The sequence below is a fragment of the Chionomys nivalis genome, chromosome 2 (genome assembly GCF_950005125.1).
Source record: "Chionomys nivalis chromosome 2, mChiNiv1.1, whole genome shotgun sequence".
NCBI lineage: Eukaryota > Metazoa > Chordata > Mammalia > Rodentia > Cricetidae > Chionomys > Chionomys nivalis.
In genome coordinates this window covers 962,258-982,456 of record NC_080087.1, presented here as the reverse complement: position 1 = coordinate 982,456, position 20,199 = coordinate 962,258, and the positions used below count along the sequence as shown (strand labels likewise).

Below are 20,199 nucleotides of genomic sequence, written 5' to 3'. Positions count from 1 at the left end.
ACTTAAAATTTTTATGGCAGCTTTTACCCCCTTTGTCTTGTAACTGAATAAATCTTAATACCTTAGTTTATATTTTTATTTACTGAATGATTTAATGTTTCCTTTCTACATGAAAAGTACAACAGTTGTAAGACAGATATTAAGTTTTGATTATTAGATAAAATGTCACCCTTATAATTATCTGGAATGTGGATTCAAGTGGAATGAAGGTCAGTCCTGAGTATATAGTTAGGCTGGGGTCAATCAGAGCTACATCTTAAAATAGAAATAAAGACCAGAATCACTCATAAAACAATATTTTAAGTTTTGTTTGAAAATCACTTTGTGGATTTGACAACAAATCCAAGCTTTATATCATTTAAAACATTGCTAGTTTTTGCCTAGCAATCTTGTCTACTTTCCCTATCCAGGCGAATGACTATAGGTTTTTCTTTGGGTTCACTTTCTTATTTACCTTCTCTAGAATCACAAATTATATGCTCAATTTCCTTTATTTATGGCTAGAAACCAATTATGAGTGAGTACATCCCATGTTCCTCTTTTTGTGTCTGGGATACCTCACTCAGGATAGTGTTTTCTATTTCCATCTATTTGCATGCAAAATTTGAGAAGTCATTGTTTTTTTACCGCTGAGTAGTACTCTAATATGTATATATTCCACACTTTCTTCATCCATTCTTCCATTGAAGGGCATCTAGGTTGTTTCCAGGTTCTGGCTATTACAAACAATGCTGCTATGAACATAGTTGAACAGATACTTTTGTCATATGATAGGGCATCTCTTGGGTATATTCCCAAGAGTGGTATTACTGGATCTTGGGGTAGGTTGATCCCAAATTTCCTGAGAAATCGCCACACTGTACTGATGAATATCTTGCATATCACCTTAGAACCTTCATCTGGCAATGGATCGAAATAGAGACAGAGACCCAATTTGGAGCAACAGACTGAGCTCTTAAGGTCCAAATGAGGAGCAGAAGGAGGGAGAACATGAGCAAGGAAGTCAGGACCACTAGGAGTGCACCCACCCACTGTGAGAGTGGAACTAGTCTGTTGGGAGTCCACCAAGGCCAGCTGGACTGGGACTGAATAAGCATGGGTTGAAACTGGACTCTCTGAACATGGCAAACAATGAAGGCTGATAAGAAGCCAAGGACAATGGCACTAGGTTTCGATCCTAATACATGAACTGGCTTTGTGGGAGCCTAGCCTGTTTGAATGCTCACCTTCCTGGACATAGATAGAAGTGGGAGGATCTTGGTCTTCCTGCGGGGCAGGGAATTTGGACTGCTCTTCAGTACAGAGAGGGAGGGGGAATGGAGTGGGGGGAGGGGGAGATTAGTGGGGATAGGGGGAGGGGAATGGGGGGAGGGGGCAATATGTGGGAGGAGGGAGAGAGAAATGGGAAACGGAGAGGAGGCAGACATTTTAATTAAAAAAGAATAAAATAAAATAAAAAAATTTCTAAAGCTCTCTTTATATAAATTATTATTTTGTTAAAAATATTTTTTCAGTGAGTATATGGGTTTTGATTTTTCTTTAATTTTTATTGGCTTTTTTTTCATTATACATATCAATCCAAGTTCTCACTCTCTCCTCTCCTCCCATTCCCTCTATGTACCTTCCAACACAACCCCAATCCAATCCTCAGAGAGGGTAAGGCACAGTGCTTTGGGGAAGGTCCAAAGCCATCCTTACTATATCTAAGCTGAGCAAGCTATCATCCAAAGAGAATAGGTGACAAAAAGAGCCAGTACATGCAATAGGGATAAATTCTGGTGCCACTGCCAGGGCCACTTCCCCCAGGCTGTCCCAGTCATGCAACTGCCAACCACAATCAGAGGGCTAGTGTGATCCTATGCTTGTTCCTTCCCAGTCCAGCTGGAGTTGATGAGCTCCCATTAGCTCAGGTAGACTGTTTCAGTGGATAAGCACATCATGGTCTTGACCTCTTTGTTCATATTCTCATTCTTCCCACTCTGATGGTGTCTGCCTCTGTTTCCATCAGCTGCTGGAGGAAGGTTCTATGGTGATATTTAAGATAGTCATCAGTCTGATTATAGGGCTAGTCAAGATCAGCCCCCCTCTTCTCTACTGCTTAGGGTCTTAGCAGGGGTCATCCTTGTGGACTCCTGTGAATTTCTCTAGAGCCAGGTTTTTTTTTTCTCATTTTTTTTATTCTTTTTTAATTAAAATTTCCAACTGCTCCCCGTTTCCCATTTCCCTCCCCCTTTTCCCACATATTGCCCCCTCCCCCCTTCCCCCGATCCCCTCCCCCTATCCCCATTCCTCTTCTCCTCCCCCCAGTCCATTCGCCCTCCCTCTCGATACTGAAGAGCAGTCCAAATTCCCTGCCCTACAGGAAGACCAAGAGCCAGGTTTTTTACGAACCCTATAATGGCTCCATCAATCAAGATTTCTCTTTACTTGCTCTCCTCTCTGCCCTTCCTCCTTTTTGGCTATCCCATTCTTTCAAGTTCTCTTCACCCTTCTCCCTGCCTCTTCACCTTCCACCCTCCCCTCTACTCCCATACTCCCATATATGATAAAGGACTGATCTCCAAAATATATAAAGAACTCAAGAAATTAGACATCGAATTTCTAAATAACCCAATTGAAAAATGGGGTAGAGCCGGGCGGTGGTGGCGCACGCCTTTAATCCCAGCACTCGGGAGGAAGAGGCAGGCAAATCTCTGTGAGTTGGAGACCAGCCTGGTCTACAAGAGCTAGTTCCAGGACAGGCTCCAAAACCACAGAGAAACCCTGTCTCGAAAAACCAAAGGAAACAAAAAAAAAAACAAAAAAAAAAGAAAAAGAAAAATGGGGTACATAACTGAACAGAGAACTCTCAACATAAGAATCTCAAATGGCCATGAGATACTCAAGGAAATGTTCAACATCATTAGCCATCAGGGAAATGCAGGCACCATTGTTCAGACTGTTCCTCATCATCTCTCTGATATCACTAGTTGGCAACTTAGGTGTGATCTTCCTGACCATGGAGGATTTCAAGCTGAAAACATCTAAGCCCTTTTTTCTCAGATAACTCACAATGTCAGATATGGTTATTGAACTGCTATGGGGTCAAAACTGTCAAGGGATTTTCTTGTGGATCAAAATACAATATCATTTTATTTTGTGCTCTCCAGGTGTCTTTCTTTACTATAGTGATTGGTAATGAATTTTTTATTCTCATTGCAATGCCTTCTGACTCTTATGTTGCCACCTGTAAATCACTCTTCTACACCGTCATTATGTCACAAAGAGTATGCTGGATACTAGTCCCCATTGCCTGCCTCTATGGTATGATTGTCTCACCTCTACATATCACAAAGATTCTTAATTTATTCATCTGTGGCCACAAAATTGTTAGTGATGGCTTTTTTGTTGTTGTTATCTTTATTTTTCTCAAATAAACATGAAAATGAGGTGATAGTTTTAACATTATCAGCTTTAAATTTGCTTTCTTCTCTTCTGGTGGCCATTGTGTTGTTACTATTCATCCTCATAGCTATTATTCTCAGAGTGAAATCAGCTGAGGGCAAAAGAAAGGCTTTTCTCTACTTATGGTTCCACCTGACAGTAGTAGCTATCTTCTACAGGACTTTAATATTTATATATTTGCCTCCTAAGTAAATTCATTCCTTTGACACTGATAAAGTGACTTCCATCTTTTACACCCAGGTATCTCCATGTTAATTCCCTTAATCTATAGCTTGAAGAACAATGTTATACATGATGCCCTTAAAAAATGTTGAAAAGCTATGCAATATTGCCTTATAGAGTTTGTATATTGTTGAAAGCTATCTATATAATTCACAATAGTAAATAAGTATTCATAAAAGGAAACGAAGAAGATATGCTCTTTAAAGAGAAATCAGATGTCAAAGACCAGCCTTGATGAAATCTGTACATTCCAGGGTAGGAGGGCAAGGATTAGAATTATTAAGGAAAAGGTACAGAAATATATGAGAAATAAGAGACAGGAACACTCAACATTCAGTGAATACTGAATGCTGAATCCTCCAGGTTTATTTATTTTCCATATGCTTATATACTTCACTTCAAAAGGGGAGGGGGAGATGTAACAGACTTCATTAACAGGATAGAAGGAGTAGATTTGAATTCCCTGACCTTTGATCCAGGTGGAGCAGATCCACCTCTATACCCAAAATACTAATTAACCACACCCTAGGTCAGAATCTCTCCTTGTAGCCACACCTGTTGTCAACAACTATGAGCAAGCAAAAGTAAGCTCAAACTCTCTGACCTCCAGTCGAGGTGGAACAGGCTCACCTATATTGGTCTCCACAGTCAGATTATTTGTGTATGTATGTATGTATGTGTACATGTAATACATATATATGGAAGAATAAACATGGCACAGAAGCATTGCTTTAGTATAAAAGGACAAAAGAAGAGCTACCAGTGTAAAAGTGTGAATGTGTGGGAGGAGAATATGAGTTGCTGGAGGATTTTATTAGATATTATATATTGGATATTGTAATAAATCATTCAATGTTCACATGCAACTGTCTTACTTCCTATAAGTGAATTCTCTCTCTCTCTCTTCTCTCTCTCTCTCATTACTTTTTCAAGACAGGTTTTCTCTGTATAACAGTTGTAGCTTTCCTGGAACTAGCTCTTGTAGAGTAGGCTGACCTCAAACTCATGGACATCCAAATGTCTCTGCCTCCCAATTGCTAGGATCAAAGATGGTGGCACATGCCTTCAATCCCTGCAATGTGGGAGGCAAAAGCAGGCAGATCTCTGTGAGTTTGAGACCAACCTGGTCTACAAGGGCAAGCTCCTGGACAGGCTCCAAAGCTACAGAGAAACCCAGTCTTGAAAAATAAATATGAGTTGATTGAAAAAATTCAAACTTCATCAGTTTATCAGGAGGTGAAATATATTGCTTAGATATTAAGGCCTCATTTATCTGACTGTAATATGAAAGATGAGTACCCACTCAGGAATTTAGGTTCCCCCTCTCCCTGCCTCTCTGCTTATCCTTCCTTCCCTCCCTCCCTCCCTCCCTCCCTCCCTCCCTCCCTCCCTCCCTCCCCTTCTTCTCAAAAATAAAAACAAAGACAAACCAAGAAAACAATAGAAACTAAGTAGTAGGACAAACAAGCAAAAAAAAAAGACAAAAATGCCAAACAAAAGAAGCTTTCCCACTGCAAAGCTATTTGGTAATTTCTCTTCTCCAACTCCTAACTTTCTCTGGTAACTAGAAATAATTTTTCTAACCCTGTTTATTCTTGTTGTGTTTATTTTTTTGTGAATAATTCACGGTAAAGGTGACCTTAGTTTCTCGACTACATTTAAATAGTACAATATTTTCAACACCTGTACCTAATGAACCATATGTTCATTCAAACATATATTGAGAAATGTACATAAGTAGATTTTTGGATTATAGAATAGATAGATGTATAAATAAATGAATTAAGTCATAGTTGAATAATAGCATTCCCTGATAATTAGTTAGTAACCTCTAGACATCTAATTAGACTCTCAAATTATTTAAATGTGATCACTGATCTCCTTAGAAGATCCATAGGGAGAAAGAATTCTGTGCTTTCAAATAAAGCATAAATTGACCTAAAAACCCATTTTAAGAACCACATTAGACATTCAAGACAGTGGTTTCATACAGGTAACAGAGTGTGATCTAGCCATTTATGTCAGCAAGGATTTGGCATATTTTCAAATTTTAGTCTTTCCCAGCAGTCTCTAAGCGTCCATTTCTACCATCAGTTATGTGCTTTCTAAATTCTCTAGGGTGCTCTCAGTTTCTCTTCATGATAATTTTAAATACTTGTATCTAAAGAATGTCAATTCATTTAAGCATACTTGAAATTACTCAGTAATATATCAAGAGCTTTAATGTGTGTATATGTCATAGGCATATTATTCATTTTTCTTTCACAAATCAAGTATAAGACATGCTGGTTTTGTATATGCTAATCATAGATTTTGGTGAATTGTTTGTCAAATTTATGATTATATACAGTATATGAAAATATGCCATATATATAATTTATGTATACATAATATGCCATATATAATGATGAGTTGGATTTTTATATGATCTAAATATGAATTTACTATCTTGATATTTTAATGAAAAATTTGAAAAACTAGGAGTTCATATCACATTCTGTGTCTTTCTAAATTTCAGTAATTTTTGCTACAGGACCTCTGAAGCAATACTTGTTTGTAAATATATGCATGTACTCAGAGTCTAAATTATTCAAGAGGTAAATGAAACGTTCAGGTCATCAAAGGTGTGCCTATCATTTTTGAGCATGAGATGATGTTTTTCCAGTTTTATGATTATGAAAACTTTGTTTTACATTTTAATTCTGATTTGTTTAGAGTTTTAAAAGCAATCTTACAGTACTCAGTAAAGATAGTCACTCTTAAAAAGATATTTGGTTCTTGTGTTGAGTCTTAAATTTACAAAGAGGAAACAGTTTTAACTATTTAAAATGTGTTGTGTTTTATAGCTCCTTTTTTTTAAGTTTAATTATTGCTGTAAAAGTACTGAAATAAAAAAATAAAATGGAAACAAACCTTTTGTTTAAGGTGTTTGCTTGTTATAATGTATTATATGTTTTGGTTTTTTTTTTTTTTTTTTTTTTTTTGGTTTTTCGAGACAGGGTTTCTCTGTGGCTTTGGAGCCTGTCCTGGAACTAGCTCTGTAGACCAGGCTGATCTCGAACTCACAGCGATCCACCTGCCTCTGCCTCCCGAGCGCTGGGATTAAAGGCGTGCGCCACCACTGTATTGTATGTTTTTATATATGGAAGGTATCTGGGGCTATAAAATACAACCAAAAATTAAGTGAGGAGAGAAAATTAAATATGTTTTTATATAACACTGTAAAAATTTGTCCTTACTGCTAATTTAGAGATTACATAGTTATACCCAGCGTCTTCACTAAGAACTACATCAATTGTAATCTCTTCTTATTCAGTAAATGCTGATGTTTGAAATATTCAACAAAATTGATAATTTGTACTCCTATGTATTTTTAATCTATGAACCATGAGATGTGGGATGTAGTCTTATATATACATACACACATTCTTATATATGCATTCTTATATATACATTCATTATATATACATATATAATTATATATATGTGTGTGTGTGATTTTTAGAAATTACCTTCTATGTGTTCTGAATTAAGGTTGCCAAAAAAATGTGTACATAATACACAAGAAGATTTCCAGGAAGATTTCAAATCATATCAAATTATTTGTTCAATTAATTAAAGCTTTATTTAATTTTAGAAAATATGTGTAACATGAAGTATTAAATACTGTTATTATAGACCATAAGCTTCTTTTTTTTGTAAAAGGAAAATTTTGAGTCTTCGCTATTAAATCAACACTAAAACCCATTCTTCCTAATTTGCTCAGACATCTTTAAATGTTTGTAAGTTCTTTACTGTAATATACAAATAAATTTATCAAAATTATATTGAAACATATATAAAAAATTTTATACGCCATATATTTATATCATGTACACATTATTTAATTAAGGATTATACAAATACGCAGGAAGCAATTGAAACGCAGCACACAATTCCATATTATTTAATTTTGGCATAGTGAAGACAAAGCCCAAAATAGGTCCAGTAAAAAGCAAGAAGTTTGACCTAATTACCCAAATAATTATCATTTCAGATCCATAAAGAGTTCAGTATTGGCCAGTGGGATGTGCAACAAATCTAGGGAACACAATCTATTTTTGGTAAGTTACGCCTGGTTAAAAATGCCAAACAGGACCCACATGTAACTTTTGAGAGTTTCTTAGGGAAGAATAGATTTTGTTTGCCCCTGCAAAAGTACATGAAGGGAAGCCCTACAAATTTAAATAATGATGGAACCATTTTAGATTTCACACTGGTCTTCAATTAAATATCTAATCCAGCTGTAAAAGTTTAAAAAGTGTCCACCTAAATATTTGTAAACATTGAATTATATTATTTAATAACACAAATGTTCTTTAGAACCATTCTTGAAATCTGCATCTCTTTCTTTTTTCAAAGGAATATGGGAGTATGTTATATGTGCATATTAAAGATGTGATTTTAGATACTAAAAATCGAAAGAATTAGGTTTATTTTCCCTATATTAGTTTTTAAAAGTTCCTCCAATTAACAATAAAATACAGTACTTATAATGCTGATTTCTCTAATCAGAACAGGCTTTCTTACAAGCTAGGATGAAGACCCACAACCTCACAGTGGTGACTGAGTTTATCCTGATGGGAGTCACTGACCGCCCTGAACTTCAGGGCCCATTGTTTGGACTCTTCCTCATCATCTATCTGATATCACTGGTTGGCAACCTGGGCATGATCATCCTCACCATGGTGGATTCCAGGCTACAAACACCTATGTACTTCTTTCTCAGACACCTGGCTACTACAGATCTTGGCTATTCAACAGCTGTGGGGCCAAAAATGTTATCAAATTTTATTGTCGATCAAAACAAAATATCCTTTAACCTTTGTGCTACACAGTTAGCCTTCTTTCTTGTGTTCATCGCTTGTGAACTCTTTATTCTGTCTGCAATGTCCTATGACCGCTATGTGGCCATCTGTAAGCCTCTGCTTTATGTGGTCATCATGTCAAAAAGAGTTTGCTGGGTGCTGGTAGTAATTCCTTATGTTTACTGTACAATTGTGTCTCTACTGATTACAATTAAGATTTTCACTATGTCTTTCTGTGGCTACAATGTCATCAGCCATTTTTACTGTGACAGTCTCCCCTTGTTATCCTTGGTCTGCTCAAATACACAGGAAATTGAAGTGATAATGTTGTTCTTGGCAGCTTTTAATTTGATTTCTTCTCTTCTGGTTGTCCTTGTGTCCTACCTGCTCATCCTGATAGCCATTCTCAGGATGAACTCTGCTGAGAGCAGACGCAAGGCTTTCTCCACGTGTGGCTCCCACCTGACTGTAGTCACTGTCTTCTATGGGACTTTGATATTTATGTACGTGCAGCCCAAATCCAGTCACTCCTTTGACACTGACAAAGTGGCTTCAATCTTTTACACCCTCATCATCCCTATGTTGAATCCCTTGATCTACAGTTTGAGGAACAAAGATGTAAAAGATGCCCTTTATAGGACAGGGGAAAAAATACACAGTGCTTTCCTTTGAAACACACTTAGGAGTGGAGTCTTTCCATCTTTGTTTTCCACAAAAATGCTTAGCAGGTACAAAGGATCAACGAAAAATTAAATGTTAACTTTCGTCCATGTAGTCAAATATCTAAATGTTATAAATGAATTCATGAGGAATACAATAGATTTTATCCCATTTTACTGAAGAGAGCTGGATTCTAATTCTAATAATGGGATAAATGGGATCATGCTAAGTATTTTTAGAATATAAAGATCACATTTTTTTTTTTTTTGGTTCTTTTTTCGAGACAGGGTTTCTCTGTAGCTTTGGTGCCTGTCCTGGAACTAGCTCTTGTAGACCAGGCTGGCCTCGAACTCACAGAGATCCGCCTGCCTCTGCCTCCTGAGTGCTGGGATTAAAGGCGTGCGCCACCACCGCCGCTCAAGATCACATGATTTTATGGTAGCACTTTATTCAACTTAGAAACAACAGGAACATGTTCGGTAGAGCAGGATTAAATGCTGGTTGTACTATTGATACATTCATCAAGTTTTGTAGTGTATTGTAGTTTCTATGGAAACATATTTACCTTTTGGGATTTATTCATTTTTATGAGTTGTGTGAAAATCTAAATTTATCTAAAGCGTGTTCCCTCACTTGGTTTGTAAATCACCATAAACGTTATTTAATTACCCGATCCTGAGAAGAGCATCTATGACTCATTTCCTTTTCTCATAATAATATTAATTTCATTTATGATGCCCATAGTTCTGGTTAATTTGGTGTATTCTGCCTCTCAAATAACCTGTAGCTTTTTAGTGCTGTCATTTTTTTTTATAATTCAGTGTATATACGCCTTTAAGTGAATGTACCACTTCAGATAAATGTTTAAGTTCTGCTGCAAATTGGTACAAATGTTCCTTTTATTTATTTTTCACTGGCTCAGTCTTTATTTTTGCCTGTTCTTTGTACATTATTTAGTTCTCTAAATCAAAATAATAAAATTACTATAAATGTCATATTGTCTCATTCTTGCATTTAATACGTGAATGTATGAATGTATTTATTGTTCTTCTCTGATGAGAGGACATCCTTTTATTTGACCCATGCAACATTGAGTGTACTATTGGATTTAGTGTGTTTGCTGATGGCAACAAACATAACATAATATAACTATTATATTAATTATAATAATTTATATATAGCTAATAACATGATAGTAATATTTGTTAGAACAAGCACATTATCAAAAACAAAAATGTGCTATATTTCTTACAATAGTTCAGCAATAACTTTTTAGAAATACATTTTTATGTACTGTTTCAATTTCTCATATATATTCTTCCTAATCCCTCAAGGCTCACAAAAGTATTTCCTCCTTAGGTTTCATGTCATTTTGTTTGCATAATGTACCAAATCTATCTGTGCCACCAATCAATTGCTAAGTAAGAGCTCTTTGGGTTAGTAAATGGGTATGAATAGTAAGATGGAGATCTGTAAATGAAGAGTTAAGAAAGGTCAATCACGCAGTTGAATTTCTTAGCATAAAATTATATAGTTAAATCATAGAAATACATAAGTTTTATATTTTGAAAATACCGTAATTTAATAATAGAAAGTTCAATATGAAAAGGTAAAGAAACACTATTTGTCATTGGTATCCATCAAGTAATAAAATATTTAAATTACTGCCGCTTTAACATATTTTCTCTCCCTCAATCAATTTCAGTGAATAGGTATAAATTATATTCCAGAGAAAGATAAAAAAATCATTGACATCCACATTTGAGGACACATTCTGAAATAAGTAAGCCTATAGTACATTTCTTTTATTTATTTATTTATTTATTTATTTATTTATTTATTTATTTAAGATTTCTGCCTCCTCCCCGCCACCGCCTCCCATTTCCCCCCCAACTCCCCCAATCAAATCCCCTTTCCTCAGCAGCCCAAAGAGCAGTCAGGGTTCCCTGGCCTGTGTGAAGTCCAAGGACCACCCACCTCCATCCAGGTCTAGTAAGGGGAGCATCCAAACTGCCTAGGCTCCCACAAAGCCAGTACATGCAGGAGGATCAAAACCCAGTGCCATTGTTTTTGACTTCTCAGCAGTCCTCATTGTCCGCTATGTTCAGCGAGTCCGGTTTTATTCCATGCTTTTTCAGACCCAGTACAGCTGGCCTTGGTGAGTTCCTGATAGATCATCCCCATTGTCTCAGTATGTGGGTGCACCCCTCGCCGTCCTGAGTTTCTTGCTCGTGCTCTCTCTCCTTCTGCTCCTGATTTGGACCTTGAGATTTCAGTCCGTTGCTCCAATGTGGGTCACTGTGTCTGTCTCCTTTCATCGCCTGATGAAGGTTAATATCCAGGAGGATGCCTATATGTTTTTCTTTGGGTTCACCTTCTTATTTAGCTTCTCTAGGATCACGAATTATAGGCTCAATGTCCTTTATTTACGGCTAGAAACCAAATATGTGTGAGTACATCCCATGTTCGTCTTTTTGGGTCAGGCTTACCTCATATGATCATTTCATTAGATGCTGAAAAAGCATTCGCCAAAATTCAACACCCCTTTATGATAAAGGTCTTGGAGAGATTAAGGATACAAGGGTCATACCTAAATATAATAAAAGCTATTTACAGCAAGCCGACAGCTAACATTAAATTAAACGGAGAAAAACTCAAAGCCATCCCACTAAAATCAGGAACACAACAAGAATGTCCACTCTCTCCATACCTCTTCAATATAGTGCTTGAAGTTCTAGCAATAGCAATAAGACAACATAAGGGGATCAAGACGATTCGTATTGGAAAGGAAGAAATTAAGCTTTCGTTATTTGCAGATGATATGATAGTATACATAAGCGACCCCAAAAACTCTACCAAAGAACTCCTACAGCTGATAAACACCTTTAGTAATGTGGCAGGATACAAGATCAACTCCAAAAAATCAGTTGCCTTCCTATACAATAAGGATAAGGAAGCAGAGAGGGAAATCAGAGAATCATCACCTTTCATGATAGCCACAAATAGCATAAAATATCTTGGGGTAACTCTGACCAAGGAAGTGAAAGATCTATTTGACAAGAACTTTAAGTCTTTGAAGAAAGAAATTGAAGAGGACACCAGAAAATGGAAGGATCTCCCTTGCTCTTGGATTGGGAGGATCAACATAGTAAAAATGGCAATTCTACCAAAAGCAATCTATAGATTCAATGCAATCCCCATCAAAATCCCATCAAAATTCTTCACAGATCTGGAGAAGACAATAATCAACTTTATATGGAAAGTACATTTCTAATATAAACAACAGCAGTTTTGATTACACATCAAATGACAGATCATAAAGAATAAAGTGTGATGACATTTGCAATTGTTTATATCAATTATGTTGAAATTCATTTTGCATTTCATTATTATGCAAAGTCACTAGAATTTCAACATGTTTCATATATTTTCCTATACCGTACAATTTTTATAAAAAATAGAATTGGATAAAACAATTACCAAGAAAATTTGTTTCACTGAATCTAATATTCTTTACAATGGTCATCAAAAGTATAAAATGCTGGTTAGAACAAGAACTTTAAATAAATTAGAAAAACAGAGTATCCATGAAAACATAACCTGAGTTGAGGACATAGTAGTGATGCAATAGGTTTTCATTTCTAGAGATTATAACATTTGGAACAGATTACATGTAAGGTGGCTCAGTGATTAAATGCACTTGCCACACGTGACAACACTCAACAAAGCTTGAAGGAAAGCGCTGATTCCAGAAAGGTGTGTTCTAACCTTTGTGTATTCACACTGGCACATATGTAGACATAATCATACATGGTGATGCTGAATAAAAGAAAATATTAGCAAAATATTTGTAAAAATAATTTTAGGGACTGGCAAGATGGTTCAGTAGTTAAAATACATAATGTTCTAACCTAGGTTCTGAGTTCTGCTTCAAGCACCCATATCAGGTTGATTACAACTGGATCTAATTGTAGTTTCTTGGGAGCAAGTGCCACTCTCCTTTCTCTGCAGATGCCTGCACTCGTGCACATATCTACTCACAGGTGCATGTACCCACATGAATTAAAATTCAATTATATTTAATAATATTAATTTAAATTAAATATATTAAAATATATTTTTGGTTGTGGGAGTATTCGACATCACAATTTTATTGTGCACTTTTATTTCATTACAGTTCAGTGGAGTTTTGTTGTTGCTTTTTCTTTTGATGTTTGGTTTTATTGTGTTGGCTTTGTTTTATTAAAATACTGTTCTTTTTTTTGGAGCACCGGACTGAAATTCCAAGGCCCAAATGAGGAGCAGAAGGAGAGAGAACATGAGCGAGAAACTCAGGACCGCGAGGGGTGCACCCACACACTGAGACAATGGGGATGGTTTTTCGGGAACTCACCAAGGCCAGCTGGACTGGGTCTAAAAAAAGCATGGGATAAAACTGGACTCACTGAACATAGCGGACAATGAGGGCTGCTGAGAAGTCAAAAACAACGGTACTGGGTTTTGATCCTCCTGCATGTACTGGCTTTGTGGGAGCCTAGGCTGTTTGGATGCTCACCTTACTAGACCTGGAAGGAGGTGAGAGATACTTGGACTTCCCACAAGACAGGGAACCCTGACTGCTCTTTGGGCTGCTGAGGGAGGGGGAGTTGATTGGAGGAGGGGGAGGGAAATGGGAGGCGGTGGCGGGGAGGAGGCAGAAATCTATAATAAATAAATAAATAATAAATAAATAAAATAAAATACTGTTCCTGTTTCTTTTTGAAAAAGGAGTTAAATTTCAGTGGGTAGGGAGGGGGAAAGGATCTTGAAGAACTTGGGGGAGCAGGAAAATATGATCAATATATTTAAATTTAAAATTCTTTTCAGAAATGACAAAAACAAAAAGATCTTAAAATATATTCATAATAGAAAAATTATAAATCAAGTTTTCCTCAATAAAAATCACTCCACCTCTGCCCAAATGAAGTGTATGTGACCTGACTGGCAGGGAAAATATACTAATTGATTTAGAAAATGAAATAATCTAGCCCTATAATTTTTTGCTGAACTAAAAATTGTGTACTTTTTGAACTTTTAGAAGAATTAAACAAATTACTACTGCATGGTACAACTATACGATTCCTTAGTAAATATATACTATATAATAAATGGGTTTAAAGTCTCATATCATCTTGAAGGAAAATATTAAGTTTACATTCATTTTATACCTATATTTAAAATTAAATCCCTATGCCACTTTCTATGGTTTTACTAATTGGATCTTGTTGTAGGTTAATTGTATTTGGTCCCCTTAAGCTCACAGAGAGGGACACCATTAGGAGGTGTGGTTTTGTTGGAGTAGATATGGCCTCCTTAAAGGAAGTGATTCTGGGGGCAGGTTTTAAGGTTGTCCATGCTCTGGAAACTTCTCAGTGTGTCAGTCCACTTCCTGTGGCCGCATATCAAGATATAACCAGCACTACATTTGCCTGAGTGCCACTAATACTCCCCCACATTGTGATAATAGAATGAGCCTCTGCAAATCTAAGTGAGTCACCTCAATTACATGTTTCTTTATGAGTTGTCATGGTCATGGTGTCTCTTCACATTAATAAAAACAATCGCTAAGACAGATCTCCTTCCCAGGGAGATTCTCACTACGCTCTACTTAATATGTTGTACAGAGAAACACCACAAAAGAAACAAAGAAGAAATAAGCTGATGAAATCATTGCATCCATCTGCTAATGTGAACATTCAGACGAAGCAGTGGGCAGCATTCATGTTTCACCGTCTTTGAAAAGTTGACTGGGGACTTAACTAATGAGCTCGCCATTTGTCTTTCTTTCCCTCTGGAATTAACCATTTACATAGAAAATTTGTTTCTCATGTTCAGAGACTTAAGCAAACAAGCAAATACAGCTTAATGAGGAAATCTTTAGGGACAGACGTATTTAAAACTTTTCACTTGTCTTCATGAGGTCATACTGGTAATAGGTTATAGTAGATGGTTTTTATAGGTAAGTCGTGCCAATTGTTTCATTGATCTGAATTCAGAGTTCATGTGTCTTTTAAATCAATTTATCAAAATTTTGGTCAAGATTGAAATTTTTTTTTCTAGATTCAGCTTCTGATCTATGATTGTTGTATCAAGGTGCAAAATTTGTGCTTAATTATATCCAGCATCTCTCCTGATTAATTAGTCTGAGCTCTTTATTCAGAGGAAGTAACAGTCAGTGAAGAGGTGTATTTCCCATAGTGTATAGATAGGCTTTTAATCTGCTTTAGAACTGGCACAACACAGGAACACCTGTTGAAACTTTGACATACATAATTCTGTGCTTCTAAAAATTTCTTATACAATTACTAAAAGTAAAAGGTGAGTTGTTCCTCCTTTTTTATTTTTTGTCTAACAGAAGGAAGAGAGTTACTGATGCTTAAAGTTGAGTGTTTTTGTTCACAATTGAGTAGAGAGACATCCAGAGAATTTCAGGTTCTGTCCTAAAGATGATATGTTTGAATAGCATGAAACCAAATACTTAAAGATGAAAGGATAAGTGATTTCAATAAGATTTTAACAAAAATAAAAGCTAGCATGCAATCAGTTCTACAGCATTGCTATTTCAGTGATATTAAATAACGTAAGATGTAATGTCATTGGCCTTATTGTAATATTTTAGTGCATGAAATATTTACCTAGATAAATATATAAAATATATTAAGAAACTCTTGCTTCCAAAGCGATTTCCACAAATATTTAGCCAAAAATTTGCTGATGGCATTGATTCTTAAGATAATAATACATTTATAGAAATCACTATGTCAAAGTCCATGATACCCAGATTTTATATGTAACAATTAGAGAGGAAATAGTTACATTAAAATCAATTTTATCACAGTGCTATATACCATAAGCTGGCCTTCTAATAAAACAAGCATTTCTGTCACAGCATGACACAAAATATGAGTGGGAATTGATAAAAGAAAGATATATCAACCCTACAAATTCACATTTGATGCATCGTATAAACATTTTATATTCAATCAATCACATCAGATTTAGATTATGGTTTGTTACTGCATGTATTGTTTGATATACATGCCCTAATTCTAAAAACACTTACTTTTTACTGACATGTAATCTTTGTACATATTAATGTAGTACAGTGTGAAATAGTGTGCATATGATTTGTGTTCAATTGAAGCAGCATATTCTACATATTTATTTCTATATATTACAATATTTTCTACCTAACCTTTTCAATTATTAAGCAATCTACTCTATTTCCCCAAAGTTTACATTACACAAAATTATAATATATTTGCTATATGTATTTCAAAGTTGAAAGTTTTAGTAAGGTAATAAGATGGAATTAATTCAGAAAATTCAACAAGATATTCAAAGCAGGAGAATAGTACTAACTACTAATTGCTACTGAAATCAGTTGTAGATTCAACTGTTGTATTTGAATCACAACACAATTACAAAATATAAAAAACAGTTATCTTAAAAACTGACAAAAATTTACTAAACAACTAACAACCAAACATGTCAGTTACAGTTAGCAAAATCACAAACTGTTAAAGAATGACATTAATATATTGCAAAGATTTCAGATAAATTTACTGCATTGACCACTAGATATAAAAATATTTCAGATAAATTTCCACATGCTGGTAATCAAGTATAGAGACAGTAGTTGGGAGGACATTTCTGAGTTATTGGGCAGAATGAGATATACAATGATAACCAGTCTTAAAATATTGTTGATGATGTATTAAAATACATTAAGATTCTTAAAAACAATGTAACGATAATGTGATTAAGCTATAATGTAATTTCCAGCATGGGCTGCAAGAATAGAATTTGAATAACTAGAAGTCAGAAGAACATAGAAGGACTGGATAAATTGGGAAAATAAATGAATTATGACTAAAGAAGATTGAAATTTGTAGTAAGACACTAAGATGGAGTTTATCAAAGAGGAGAAGTGTTTGTGGGAAACTGAGTCAGAAAAGTAAGAGGAATGAAAGTTAATAACCAAATGATCAAAAGATACTAGCTCAAGTCCTCACAGGTGGCTTGTTGTGATTAATATAATAATATCAATGTGAATAAACAGTTGTGTAAGAATCTTTCAAGGCAATATAGTCTCTGATATTTTTTGATATTTAAGCACAGTTAAGGAAAAAGTAACTACAATTTAACATGCTCAAAAGATTGTCATTCTAAATAAAATAACTACGAATGAGATATATAGCAATTTATTATTTAAAGCAGAAAAAAATGATAAACTGTTAATATTCTTTTTCACATTGAAAGATGAAATAACAATATAAATGGCTCCTGGGAATCTCACTCATGTCACAGAGTTCATACTCATGGGGGTATCTGATCGTCCAGACCTGCAGGTCCCACTTTTCTTTGTCTTCCTGGCCATCTACATGCTGACAGCAGCAGGAAACCTGGGCATCATCACCCTCACCACCGTGAACTCACGACTTCAAACTCCCATGTACTTCTTCCTCAGACACCTGGCTGTCATCAACCTTGGCAACTCCACTGTCATTGCTCCTAAAATGCTGGTGAATTTCTTAGTCAGTAAGAAAACCACCTTGTACTATGAATGTGCCACCCAGCTGGGTGGATTCCTGGTTTTCATTGTAGCAGAGATCTTCATGCTGGCTGTGATGGCCTATGACCGCTATGTGGCCATCTGCAACCCTCTGCTCTACATGGTGGTGGTGTCTCGGCACGTGTGCTTTCTGCTGGTCTCCCTCACATACTTCTTCAGCTTTTTCACAGCCATCATTGTGACTCCTTGTGTTTTCTCTGTGAGTTATTGCTCTTCCAATGTAATCAACCACTTTTACTGTGACAATGTCCCTCTGTTGGCTCTGTCCTGTTCTGACACCTACCTCCCAGAAACTGTAGTATTTTTCTTCTCGGGGACAAACTTGTTTTTCTCTATGACTATTGTTCTTATATCCTACTTCAACATCATCCTTGCAATTTTGAGGATCCGTTCATCTGAAGGAAGGAAGAAAGCCTTCTCCACCTGTGCTTCCCACATGATGGCCGTCACGGTGTTCTATGGCACACTTCTCTTCATGTATCTGCAACCACGGACCAACCACTCGCTAAACACTGACAAGATGGCTTCTGTGTTTTACACCCTAGTGATACCAATGATGAACCCTGTCATCTACAGCTTTAGGAATAAAGATGTAAAGTGTGCCTTGAAAGAATTTCTGAAAAATCCATGCCAAAGGTTTAATTTTATATGAATTTGTAATTATAATTTTGCTTAAAGATTTTGATTACCCCTTAACAAATCATTTTTCAAAGATATTGTTAAATGCTAGAACATAAAATTTCAGAAGCAATAGGATTTGCTGATGTCATTTATTGTTTAATCCCATCTTTATGTGCCTAAATAAGGAAACCATGCAGGTAATTAATAAATTATAAAAATGCACATTTTAGATGGAATATCATATACCCAAAGGGCAACCAAGGGGCATAAATTTTTGCTTACTTGTTGAATTATTGCTTACAATCACAAATTCCTGGGTTCAATCCTAGTATGAAAATGTCACAGTTCACAGAAGGAAAAGAGTACACCATAGCACAGAAACTGGAGGGCAATGAAAATCCTACCTTAGAGGCTATCATGACTCATGATTTCCAGAAACATTCGGGATCTGAGTGAATATTATGTATAATTATATCTTTTGTTTTTACAGCAGGTTATGCATTCACCAAAATGTTATCATTGGAATTTGCATTTATTTTATTCTTTGTAAAATTTGTTCATATATTTTACACCCTGACTGCAGTTTTATTTTATTCTTAATTATAAAGTGTGTAACAAAAAGCATTATTTTCAGAAGAAGAAAAATAGTGAAAGAGTGTACTGTTCATGCAGATATTTGATATGTGAAAAGCCAAATGAAATAGACCTCCCCTCAAAAAAACAAGTCCCCTCCTTTTCCATACCTCTCCTTAGCAAATACATCAGAAAATTTTGATTTTTATCCTAATACCAAACTGGCAAGTTTTCATTTCAAATTAATAGAGCTATTTTTGTAACTGTATTTGAAGTTTAAGCATTTTATATGAATTTTTAAATAATGAATTGGAGTGAACATTCACTCACCAAAATGTTGTCTTCCTGTATTCAGAAACGATAATATACTCACAAAGGTACTTATGGCAGAAAGGCAGAAAGTTAATAGCTAATCCCAAATGTGCACATGTGCATTGACCGGTCACAGTGACGGGAGACTGAAAATGAAGTGAAATATGAGTTCAGGGATGAGTCGTGAAGGAAAATGCGTTCAGAGGGATGTAGGAAATCAAAAGAATCCAGAAAACACGAATCTATTAGATCAGTATGTGATCACTCCAGTTAAAAATCTTTTGTCCCCAAACCAATGGGGATTCCTGGATCAGAGGGACTTTGACTCTAGTCTGGCAGTATAAGCACTGTAGGTATTGTTTTTATATATATCCTTTGTGTCTGCACTCTGTATTCCCCGTGGTAGCTCAATAGTATTTTCTATTCCTGGCAGATCATGCTTATAGTCTTTAGCATTGCTCTATTTCCAGACTGAAAATTGATCACTGTAAGTTTTACATTTACTATGGGGTGTCTAATACATATCCATTCTCATTTCCATTTATTTGTGATTATTATTGATCAAAGTAAAATCATATTTGAGTTTCCTCATCTTAAAACAATTATAATCAGAGCAACATGCTTTATTTTCCATAAAAAGTAACATTGTAATAAATACTATTCAGCAGTAAAATACAATGACATCTTGAATTTTGCATGCAAATGGATGGAAATAGAAAACTATTCCAAGTGAGGTAACCCAGACCCAAAAAGATGAATATTGGATTCTAGCCATAAATAAAGGACATTGAGCTTATAATTTGGGATCCTATAGAAGCTAAATAAGAAGGTGAACCCAAAGAAAAACATATAGTTATCCTGCTGGATATTGGAAGTAGACAAGATCATCAGGCAAAAGTTGGGAGC

The 20,199-nt window shown here is 35.6% G+C and overlaps 2 protein-coding genes and 1 pseudogene across 2 annotated transcripts; all 3 read left to right on the top strand.

Annotated features, from left to right (window-relative positions):
• The first annotated feature begins 2,866 nt into the window (after positions 1-2,866).
• On the top strand, positions 2,867-3,758 carry LOC130863049 (olfactory receptor 8K3-like; annotated as a pseudogene).
• Positions 3,759-5,358: 1,600 nt separating this feature from the next.
• On the top strand, positions 5,359-14,645 carry LOC130863045 (olfactory receptor 8K3-like). The gene is made up of 4 exons (XM_057752938.1): positions 5,359-5,369; positions 8,243-9,151; positions 10,033-10,057; positions 14,469-14,645. The coding sequence occupies exons 1-4, from the start codon at positions 5,359-5,361 to the stop codon at positions 14,643-14,645; spliced, it is 1,122 nt and encodes a 373-aa protein (XP_057608921.1).
• Positions 14,646-17,491: 2,846 nt separating this feature from the next.
• Positions 17,492-18,439, top strand: LOC130870053 (olfactory receptor 8J3-like). The gene has a single exon (XM_057762628.1). It carries the CDS (start codon positions 17,492-17,494, stop codon positions 18,437-18,439), a length of 948 nt encoding a protein of 315 aa, XP_057618611.1.
• Positions 18,440-20,199: the final 1,760 nt, after the last annotated feature.

Coding starts and splice junctions, on each gene's coding strand:
- LOC130863045 (XM_057752938.1), top strand. Junction 9,152..10,032: donor GTAAAAGATGCCCTTTATAG/GACAGGGGAAAA, acceptor CCACTTCAGATA/AATGTTTAAGTTCTGCTGCA. Junction 10,058..14,468: donor TTAAGTTCTGCTGCAAATTG/GTACAAATGTTC, acceptor GGTCCCCTTAAG/CTCACAGAGAGGGACACCAT.
- LOC130870053 (XM_057762628.1), top strand. CDS start 17,492: ATGGCTCCTGGGAATCTCACTCATGTCACAGAGTTCATACTCATGGGG.